At 40.9% G+C, this 11,947-nt stretch overlaps 1 protein-coding gene across 3 annotated transcripts in view; it reads right to left on the reverse strand.

Annotated features, from left to right (window-relative positions):
• Positions 1-11,263, reverse strand: part of CRYBG3 (crystallin beta-gamma domain containing 3) — a 131,665-nt gene extending 120,402 nt beyond the window's left edge. The window contains exon 1 of one of the 3 annotated variants that reach the window (XM_054480062.2): positions 10,886-11,263. In XM_054480062.2, coding sequence (XP_054336037.1) covers positions 10,886-11,034 — 149 coding nt within the window. In that variant the 5' untranslated portion in view covers positions 11,035-11,263. The other 2 variants (XM_054480063.2, XM_063661442.1) reach the window with 2 other exon arrangements.
• Positions 11,264-11,947: the final 684 nt, after the last annotated feature.

Consider the following 11,947-nt stretch of genomic DNA (forward strand, 5'->3'; position numbering starts at 1 on the left):
TAGCATGATGCCTCCAGCTTTGCTCTTTTTGCTCAGGATTGTCTTGGCTATACGGGCTCTTTTTTTTTTTTTTTGGTTCCATATGAAATTTAAAGTAGTTTTTTTCTAATTCTGTGAAGAAAGTCAATGGTAGCTTGATGGCAATAGCATTGAATCTATAAATTACTTTGGTCAGTATGGCCATTTTCACAGTATCGATTCTTCCTATCCATAAGCAAGCAATTATTTCCTCATAGCCATCATTGAGAGGTTAGGTTATGGAGTTCAATTTATACTCAAAGAATTAAAAAGTTTGGCAACAATGATAATTGCAAAGATTTTCTAGCTATTTCTAGCAAAACACTATAGATGAACACATGTTTAACTCTGTCCCATGGAAATGATGGTAAAGCAATTAATAAGAAGAAATCAGCTACAAGGTTAAAAAAAAAAGATGAAGAATAACAGCATTCAGGACAGATGAGATTTTTGAAGGAGAGAAAAACAGGCACAAATATAATTTAGAATAAGTAAAACTTTTATCGTTTCTTTGTGTCGGGAACATTTCAAATCTTATCTTCTAGCTATTTTACAGTATACTGTTGTTAACGGTAATCCCCGCCCCCCCCGCCCCCCGCTCTAACAGTGAAGTGCTAAGCTGAAGTGATATCCTAAAAACCCTGATTTGATCATTACACATTGCATGAATGTAACAAAATATCACATATACTCACTTCATAAACAGTACAATAATTATATATCAATAATTCTTTTACAAAAAAGAATAGATAAAAACTCAGAATCCCATACCCCAAAATAGGGCACTTTGACATGCTGAACTGAGCAGCCTCAAGGTCTCTCTGAACCCCACCTTCGTCTTTTGTCTTTGATTCTCTGTCTCTCCCAAAGCACAGAATGAAGTTCTGTTCTCTGAAGTTCTCTTATCTGCTTAAAGTTTGGACCCATCAAAGAAGAAAACAATTACCTCTAGTCCCTTCCCTAGTTTTCATTAACTGAACTCATGTTACAAGAAGAAAGACTGAAGTCTGTCATAACATCTCAACAGACTTTTGTCATAAACCACTGTCTGTTCTGTGGGCCCAACAGACTTTGTCCCAGGCCTTTGTTATGTTCTTCAAGCCCAATGAGTTCCCACAAAAATCATTTACTATTCCCCTAAAATCATCCACTTCCCTCTCTCCTAAGAGGTGGGGTATATAAGCATCTGTACCCTAGTGGGATATTTGGTAATCAATTTTTTCCCCCTGCATGCTAATAAATTTCTATGTCATTTTTCCTATTAATCTGCCTCTTGTCAGTTGATTTTTTAGTGAACTCACATCCCCAAATTATAACATTTGGCAGGAGCCTAGCAATTTTTAAAAAGAGAAGCCTCCAGACTCTGGAATACCAAGAATGAAAGTACAGAAAGCACAGACCACACACAGGGAGCTTGAGCCAAACTCTCCATTCTAAATCGTTAAGATATAAGCCTCTCAAGTGAAAGAGCCTGCCAACTGTCCAGCAAAATGAATTTAAAAGGCACTGTGTAAGGTACATTACTGTGCATTTGTAGAGTCTACACTGAAAAGAGATTTCAAAATTCACAAAGAAAAAATGAATCACAAAAATAGGTCCAGAAATCGTACTAGCCTCAGATTTCTCAACAATCCAGAATTAAAGAGAAGACTAATAGAGAAATGTCTTCAGAAATCTGAGTGCAAGTAATTTTGAGTCTATAAATTTATACCCAAACTATCATTTACTAGAGTAGAAAAATGTATTTTCAGAAGTGCAAAAACTAAAAAAAAATTATCTAACATGTACCCTTTCTTGTTAGATATATGCCAACAAAAGGGGGAGTTAACCAAGAAAGAGGAATACATGAGGTCCAAAAATAGGTGGTCTTACATAGGGCTGAGTAGTAGAGAGATCAGTGCAGCAAGCTTGGGAACTACTAGGTGATACAAATTACAGGAAGACACAGAGACCAAGAGAAAGGTCTTGGAAGTCATGGGGTAAACTGGTAGATGTGATTTAATGATGTAGAAAAAAGCACTGAAAGTGGTTTTATAAATGTATTTGTGCATCCTAGAAGTAGCAGCAATAAGCAAATGAAAAGGTAATTTACTCCATGAAAAACAAAATATCACACAAAGAAAGTAACCATAATACATCACTTGGCTTAGCAGAAAACAACAGCTAAATATTCATAGAAATCTACAGGTTTATTTAATCTTCCAATTATAATGATTATTTTGGCTGGATGAGTAATGAGATGTGGAAGCGTATAAAATAGCTAAGTGCTCATCTACCATAACCAGAAGTCAATACATATTGTCCAAAGTTTATAAATCAAGAACAGAAAAACATTACTTAGACACATGTTCCAGGAGAAACAGCTTAAATGAGATTTAAAAAAAAATAAAAGTTTCCTCTGAGAGCCTCAAAAATGGGCTCACATCTGTTAAATGCTCCTACAGTCCCCTACATGTTACTTTGGTACTTATTTCAAGAGAGAAGAAAGATTTGGGCAATATCTGCCTTCCCCACAAAACTGCATGAGTGCTTTGAGGCAAAGACAATGCTGCACCTTGTTAACTGCTGGATTCCCAGGACCTAGACTGGTGCTTGACACAGCGACGCTAAATTAATTCTTCTTAAACACAGGTGAAGCTTTCAAATCAAACAACCAAAATGTTAGGATCACATGGAAGAATTAACTAAAGCATTTTCATATGTGATTTTTCCAATAAAATATAAATCTTTCTAATTTATAAGGCATATCAATTTTGTACACACATAATAGCCCATGGAGTTTTGGCTGGTAGCTAAAGCTGAGAGAGACCTTAGAGATGAAAACCAGCTCCCTTGATTTATCACTAAAGACTCTGAGGTTAATAATCTGTCCTGGGTCATACTGGAGAGGTTAAGGTGGATGACAGGTGAGCATGTAAAAATGAGTTATGTTGATATATTTGTGGCTGCAAGTGTCAACTCCACCCAGTTTCACATTAGAGATTAATAATATAGAAAAGCCTCACCCCTACTTGTACAAACTGTCAAAATATCAAGTTACTCTGCATTACAAAAACTACTTCTATTTATTTATATCTTTAACTGAAACTTTTCTAATTTGAATAAGTTAATGTAGTGCATTCTCTCTTTGGAGGATTTTTGCCAACTCAGGATCATACATTCTCTTGTTTTCTTTTTTTTCCTTCTTTTAGCCACAGATATTCACCAGATTTTAATCCAATCTTTTTCTTACTTTATGAAATAGGTAATTCACATAATTTTTAAGTGTACAAAGGCATAAGACAGTCTTTCTCCTGCCTCTCATCCCTTCACTCAGTTCCCCATACCCCCAAAATAAGTTATGCAACACTAGTAACATTTATTTCATATCCCCTTCTTTTGTATATACAAATGGGGCATACTATACACAATTAGTTGTAGCTTAAGTTTTTTTTTGAGATGGAGTTTCACTCTTGTTGCCCAGGCTGGAGCGCAATGGTACGATCTTGGCTCACTGCAACCTCTGCCTCCCAGGTTCAAGCAATTCTCCTGCCTCAGCCTCTGGAGTAGCTGGGATTACAGGCAAGCACCACCACACCTGGCTAATTTTTTTGTATTTTAGTAGAGATGGGATTTCACCATGTTGGTCAGGCTGGTCTCAAATGCCTGACATCAGGTGATCCACCCACCTCGGCCTCCCAAAGTGCTGGGATTACAGGCATGAGCCACCACGCCTGGCTTTTTTTTTTTTTTTTTTTTTTTTTAACTTAATGTATCTTTGAGATATTTCCTTAACAGTACATAAAAAGCTTTCCTATTCTTTTTGGTAGATACATCATAATTCACTATATGGATGTACTATGATTTATCAGTTAGTCCACAATTGAATGGCATTCTACTCTATTTTTCATCTTTTGCTATTAAAACAATGCTGCAATGACTAACTTCTATAGGCAACTTTTGGCCTGTTTGCAAACTGTACATGTTCAGTGGAATTCCCTGAAATCAGAAATGCTAAGTCTGTGAATCTGCAATATTGACAGGTCCTGTCAAATTTCTCTCCAAAGTGGTGTATCAATTTACACTCCCACTAGCAGTGTATAAGAGTTCCAGCTTCCCCACATCAAACTGGAGTTTTGCTTATCAAACAGGTAGAATATTGTATCTTGTTATAGTTTCCATCCAAAACTCCCTTTTGAAGGAGACTGACCTTTTCTTTGTATTTAAATATAAATCTATAATCTGCATAAATGTATGCATTTATTTTCCTCTCCCAACTCTCAGAAGTATAATTCTTGATTGTCCATAGCCCTGACCCAGTTCATCTGGGCAGATGTCCAGCTACATGCCATTGTCTTTTATTTCCATTCCAAACCATTTTCTAAGGGCAGCCTTCTTTTACGAGTCTTCCCAAGTTAAGCGGAGGAAGCTGTTACATAATGTTGTAGGCTTTGAATTCAGGAAGGAAAACTTGACTCCTGACTCTACTACCAATATTGTGAGACTTCTGATTACCTACTGAACCTCTTGAAGCCTTAAATTATATATTGTAAAAGGAAGTAAAGATACCTCTCTCATACGTTTGTTCTGAGGATTAAGTGAATTGATATTTTTAAAGTTCCAAGCTCAGGGCTTAATAAAGGGTACTAAGGGTACCCTTAATAAAGGGTAGGGCCTTAATAAAGGTTAGTTTGTTTTTGTCATCATTAATTGATTAGGAAAAAAGAAAACAAACACACATTTGGTTAAGCTGTTGTTTCAGTGCTTTAGCATACTTCCAATTAAAAACTCCTGGGAGTAAGTTAAACATTCAGGGACAGTCCTGCTGGATGGAGTTGTACCATTACTTGGCCATGTACAACTGCCAAATAAACACTAAGAATGACTTATTACTAGTTGAAAAACTTCGATTTGTTCTCTAACAGCATCAACCTTCCCGGTGTTTCTAAGTGCCTACTTGAAGTTTGGGGAGGGTACCACCCCTAGCTGAATGTTACTAACAAGTCTTTTAATGCTCCAATCAACAGTCACTCCTCACCTGAACTAAGGGGACACAAAGATGAAGACAAAGCCCCTGACCTTGGGTCTAGCAATCCTGTCTCAACTTCTTTCCATCAAAAAAAAAAAGCACTGCCACTTTTTTGGAATGTTGATTCCCGAAGGGATGCACTTTTCTGCCTCTCCCCAGGACTTGCAAAGCCTGAAGGGTCAAGGAGGAGAGCAAGAAGAACCAAGGCGCAGCACTTCCATTCACCTTGACGGTGCAGTGACTATCATGTTTCCCCCACTATGCTGGCTTGGCAAAGGAAGCCAACCAAACCATGCTCGGAGAAAAGTTAATAATGTGAGAACATATTTTGAAAGCCCAATTAAAATTCCCATACAATGTATGACATTCGTGAAACATTAAGTATGCTCTGAACGAAACAAGTCACACACTCCAAAGACATGTTTGGTTTATACTTAGTTCACATTAAGAACAGAGATGTACACTTTTATCTACTCCATTAATTTGTGAATTCTATGAAGGCATATTTGGTCATTCATTTATGGTCATATCCACATTGCTTTGTACCATATGGGACACAAAGCAGCCACTCACTTGGATTGAACAGACTCAAAGTAAGTATTACCTCCTTAACTTTTACTTCATGCTGATTCCTTGTTTTCAGCATATAGCCTAGATTGTTTTCCTTAATTTTACAACCACCTACAGTTTGTTGCTATCATTTTATTTAATAATTGGTAACTAACATTTCTTATATCTGGAATTTGGTATATTTCATCAGAATTTTGGATAGAAAATATTTTGTCTTGAGGGAATATTTTCTCTTATTTTACAAAACTTGCTATTACCCTTTTTACATATTTTCTGCTGTGATGAGTAAAAAAACTTAAAAATGTTATAACTGTCAATAAAGTTAGAAGTTCTGATTATATAAACTTACTGCAGGTCAATTTGTGGTACCTTTGCAACTTTAACACTTTCAGAGCATACAATTGAGTCCACTTCCAAGGAATGTTCACAGCAAAAAATAGAATTCCCAAATTAGCCATCTGGTAGACACCTTATTGAACCCAAGAGATGGAAATCACTTGAAAAAGGTAGACTTTTGATACCCTACAACAGGCTATATTTTGACTCTGCTGCCAAGAGTAAGCTTTTGCTTTGAATTAACCTAGAGGAGCAGAGGGGGACAAGATTCTGACAAAATACACACCCCTAAAGACTTCTGGAATTCTCTCATCATCTTCACTACTGAAGGCATGAACTGCTGATGTGACACAGGTATCTCCTATCCAACTAACTAGTTACCATTTATTTTTAGTGCTTCAAATCAATACAAATGCAATCATCACGACAATTTAGAAAACAAAGCTTCCTTTCCTCACATAACTGATGCTGTGGTCAACACTGGTAGTTTAACCTGAAGGCCAATAGCTCTCCCATGCTGGTCATCAGAAGTACTACTGACATTTCTGACAGTACAGAGTACCACCTACACCACAGCTCATTAGCAGCCTGGCCCCAACCATTCAATACTCCCAGCTAGTGACAAGCAAAAACAACCTTCCTGTGTTTCTAAGTGCCTCCTTGAAGGTTGGGGAGGGCACCACCCCTAGCTGAATGTTACTAACAAGTGCTTTAATGCTCCAATCAACAAACAGTCACTCCTCACCTGAACTAAGGGGACACAAAGATGAAGACACAGCCCTTGTGTCTAGACCTTGGGCCTAGCAATCCTGTCTCACCTTCTTTCCATCAATGACACTATCTTTGGTCAAAGTAACAGCCAAAAGGAATATATCTGAAATGGGCCACAGTGTCACCCATTCTAGAACAAAGTAAGGAACAATCCAATTGCCTCACATATTCAAATATGTTTTGAAGGAGCAGAGTTCAGAAGGGTGGTGGACAGGATGTTGTCAAAAAAGGAACCAGAGCTTTAGAGTCCATTAGAGAGACCTAAGTTCAAATGTCACTTCTCACCTTCTGTCACGATTTAGGGTAAATCACTCTCCACTGGGAGTGGTACCACTCTCCTTCCCACCCACCTGGGTGGAGGAGTTTTCAGTTATCCCAATGACCAGAGGATGCTACTGGCAATTAGTGTGTGGAATCATGGATACCAAACATCTTGCAAAGGACAAAAGAGTCCAGTTCAAAGAACTGTTCCATTCAAAACGCCCATAGCATCCATCACTGAGCACTCTCCCAAACTCAGTTTCTTCAATTGTCAGATGGTAATAAGTGGACCAACCTTTCACACTGAGTGTGAGATTTACATGATATGTTGCAAGTAAAAGTACCCAGCCCAGGAGTAAGTGCACAGTCAGCCCTTGATAAATACTGTTCTCACCTTACCATCTCTCTTCACAGTTACAAACATTGCACAGAACTCATTTTAAACAGGTCCATCATGCATGATACAGCCAAGAAACAAAGTTGAGCAATCATTTCTTGAAACAGATAAAATAAGGCAGGAATTCCTCCAAGTTTCATATTTCAGCAATATCTGTATAACAGGCTTTTGCAAAAATTCTCTGAGCCTTAAATCTAGAGCCAAACATTTTGTCTAGAGACCTTTATAACCCAGTTCCAACCTAAATTTCTTACTGCTCCTTTCACTCTGTCCCATTAATGTATATAGCCCCTAACAGATCATAAACCCCTTGCAGGCCTTTGCTCAGTCTGGAATACCTTTTCCCGGAATACCTGTTCCCTATTCCCTCTCTTCCTAAGTTCTCTTTGTATAGAAACATCACCAATTCCTTGAAGACCCAGTTAAAATCATCCCTACCAGGAAGCACTTCCTGGTCTCCCCTATCACTTCTAATGAGTCCATTCCTTGTATGCTTATAAACTGGGCTTAACACTGCACCAGTGATTCTCAAACTGGGATCCACAGAACTCTGGGAGTTTTTGAGTTTCCTATGAAAAATTCAATTGCAGTTTTCCTTTTTATATCATCTAAAATAAATTAATATAGGCATTTCCTGGAAATGGTCAACCACCTAATATGAGTACAATCAAGCAATTTCAGTGCCTACGCCTAAGTTGGGATATACAATAGTGTTGATGCTAATAGGCCTTCTTTAATTGTGACAAACAAATAATACATAATGAAGTGTTCTCACCAACTGAAGCCCATATAAATCACAGCACATCATAAAAACAAAGATTTTCCTATGGTTCAAAACAGTAAAATATTGGAAGACCTGTATCAAGGCATGGCAGCTCCCCAAAGACATGGTGTTTGTCCCAGTATGCATTTTGTGAGTAGGCAAAAAAACAGTTTCAGGATGTTGTAAATTCGACTTTTACGGGTCTCATAATTATGTTTTAGTTTATTTTTTAATTTTGTACTTAAGAAACTTTTAAGGAATTCTGTTCTTAAGGAACTTATGTCTTGTTTTATATTTGTACATTACATTTAAAAATTCATGCAAATCAACACTGGGATGCAAAAAGGAGACTTCAAAACACAGGTTTTAGAGAACGCATTTCAAGTACATCGAAAAGCCAGGATGCAGAAAATAATCTTTATTATATGTTCAGAGTTGTAGGCACATCTGATACATGTTCTCTGACTGAAAAGTAGTTACGTAACTTTCAGTAAGTTTCCTTAACCCTTCTTTTTACAGTAAGATGGGGATATTGATAATATAGGTTTGGTTAAAGGTCATGTTTAATAATATTATTTAAAGTACTTTGTAAACCGTAAAGTGCCAGACATATGATAGGGACTCATGTTAATGTTTTCAAGCAGTCTTCCCAGCTTCTTATAGCTCCTAGAGAAAGAACCCTTTTTCTCACTCTTTATGTCCCTACCACACCAACCCCGATTGTCTGTTGCACTGACTCCTCTTCATCTAAAATCACCACTACAGAAGGTATACCCAGCTCTCATAATGACAAAAGTTTTTATGCCCACAAAGAGAAATAGCCAAAATACTCTTTCATTTTGAAATAAGATCACAGTGACAAATTGCAATTCTGTTTCCAATCTTGTTAACATCAGGGTGTTGTGTTACTGGGACATTCAGTACTATAAAGCGGTTCCATTTGTTTTATTAAACTTTCAATAAAGTCTTTGTGTTTGTTTATGCCCTTGAAATGAAAGATTTAAGCTCATTTAAAACAGTAAAACACCCACACAAAGGGTCATCTGCTATCCCCCTAACATCTGGCAAGTTCCAAAAAAGATGAGAACATAATTAGCGTTGATATAAGCACAATTAAAATCTTCATTGTTGAAAAGCCACAGTTTGTGCCAATCTGGAGATGATGAGAATAGAGAAGTGGTAGGTGAACAAGGAACCAGTTGCTGGAATGGTCAGCTCCAGTCAGTAAAGAAATTAGAATTGAGAAGTGCCTTAAAAAGCCAAAATAGGGCAGAGAGGCAAGTAGGATTTCAGGCCATTACTGACATGACCCTGAAGTTGACCTGCTTACTCCTTTCTAACACTGACTCTCAAGTTCCCAACTTTGCTGCGCCTACTTGGGATTTCCTTGCAGACTGCGTTCATATTATCCAAGACTGTTAGTGTTGTTACGGCGGTGGCAGGCACCACAGGCTGTCTGCACACACCAGCAGAACTAGCTGACACCCTGGATGAGATCTGTCAGACTTCAAAACTATTTTTAACTACTGTGTAACTTTGAATTTTAAACTCTCAACAGTCAGAGCAATCATAGCTGAAACGTCCCAGGAGAATAACCACTCAATTATCCTAGGAGATTTCTTGGAAACGTGGCATGTTATTAACAGACGGTCATAATGAAAATGTTTCACAAGCGGGGAAACCAAGGAACACACAAACGACTAAAATCACATCACAAAATCTGAATACTAATGGAACTGGCTCACTCTCAGTTGTTTCCTATCCATTTTTTTTAAGCCCACCAGGAAATACTGAGTCCGAAGTAAACACGGTTTTCTGGAGTGTGTCCTTCTAATGACAATGGTCATTCTAGTGCAATCTCGGGAGAAGATAGTGTAAGCCTCTCGTAAGTTTAAGAAAGCGAGCTGCATTTTACTTAATCCCTCTTTCTTCGGGGGGATGAAAAGACTCAGAAACAGGCATTTAAATGAGGCATGTCTACAAATTTTTGATTTTTGAACATGGGAAAGTGAAGGAAAGACAAAAATATTACAGAGAAAGGGTACATTTTGATTACTGAAACCAAGACAGCTGGAAACCTGATTTCCAGAATCTGTTTGGGAACTTGAGGCAGATGTTTCTAGGAGAGATGAGAAATAAACAAGAGTGGCGTCATTTACATGTCCAGTGTATTTTGGTGAAAGTCTTGGAAACGCATTATCACCATTCCTTTTAAAAATCATTTTGAGAAAATTTAAATAAGATGGCAAAAATACCAGCTGAGGGGGTGACGCCCCAAAGCTTTACCTTTTCCACTTTTGCCCCGATCTCCTCCCATACAAGTGGTGCTGGGATCGCGCCCTCGATTCCCCTGGCCTACGGCTCCGCTCGGCTCACAAGTGTTTCCCATTACTGCAGGCGGGACGCCGGGGAAACCGCTTTGGCCACAGAACTTGGAGAGCAGAGCGTGTGTGGAACGGGACCCCAATCACGTCCGGGCAGGGGAAGGTGCGAAAGGAAGAGCGCGGAGTCAGGCGGGGATCGGGGGATATGCGTCCGGCTGCCGGGCATATCCTGCATTTCACCTGCAGAGGAGAGGCGAGCGGTGCGGCCCGGGAGCGGGGCAAGGCGGAGGACACTTTAGCAATGGAGGAAGGAGAACAGAAAGTGGCGAGCGAACCGCAGCCCGGCCCAAGAGCAGCCCGCTGCCGGCGGTCAGGCCAGGAGCCTTCATCCGGCGAGAATGCGCAGGGCCCCCCGCGACCCCCTCAGCGACTCCCACCTGGCAGCGGACCGGCCCGGAGCGGGAGGCTGGCTCCTCCCCGGCCTCTCCTCCTCTTCCTCTTCCTTGTCCCGGGAAGGACTTCGGGGAGCGAAGAGCCGGGAGAAGCTGTGCCAGGGGGCGCTGCCCCTTCTCCGGCCGCCGGACATTTCCCGAGGGGGCCGCTGGCCCGGGGCTGTCCGCGGGGAACGTCTTAGGTTTTGCCCGCTGCCCGGAGCCCGACCGGGCGCCGCGGGATGCGGCGAGGACAGACCGACTCGACGCGAGCTGCCGGCGCGGCTCAGTCTCTCCCGGGCAGAAGCGCGGACGCGACGCGCTCCTCACGCGGCAGCTCCTCGCGCCGCTGCGGCTGCTCCTCCTCCCGCCCTCGCCCGGCGCGGCCCGCCCCACCCCGAGGAGGAGCCAGCGGCCGCGGCACCGCCCTGAGGCGCGACGTGGTCCCCCGAAGGCGCCGGCCTGAGAGCCTGAGGGGAGTCGCCAAGCGTGCGGCGCTAGGCTCGGGCTTCCCGCTCAAACGAGTTCAGGCTGCACCCTGTGGGGCTTTGCCTTCAATCGCTCTCTGTGACCGTTGTGTTTTCTATCCTACAGTCAGAGCACAGGAACAGTTTTCTTCAGGCTTTTGAAAGAGGTTTATGAACGAAGGTTTGTGAAAACACTTGGCAAACTGCAGTACCGGGGCGCCCCGGACTTGCTGGGAGCTAAGAAACAGCCACCGCAAAGACGACTCCAGCCCTGAGGGCGAAAGTCGCGTTAGCCCAGAACCGGGCGGCGGGAGGAAGAAGGGGGCACCTGTCAGGCGGTCACCACCTCCCGGCGCGTTCTGCCGGCTTTCTGTGGTGTGACTTTTCCTACCCGCGCTGTGCTTCAGACTTTTTACACCCCACGCTACGTACTTCCCTGCGAACTCTTGCAGCGCACCAGCATGGCACATGTATACATATGTAACTTACCTGCACATTGCGCACATGTACCATAAAACCTAAAGTATAATAATGATAATAATAATAATAATAATTAATAATAAAAGAAAAAAAACGGCACTGATCAAAAAGTATGATTTCA

The sequence above is a fragment of the Pongo pygmaeus genome, chromosome 2, assembly GCF_028885625.2.
Source record: "Pongo pygmaeus isolate AG05252 chromosome 2, NHGRI_mPonPyg2-v2.0_pri, whole genome shotgun sequence".
NCBI lineage: Eukaryota > Metazoa > Chordata > Mammalia > Primates > Hominidae > Pongo > Pongo pygmaeus.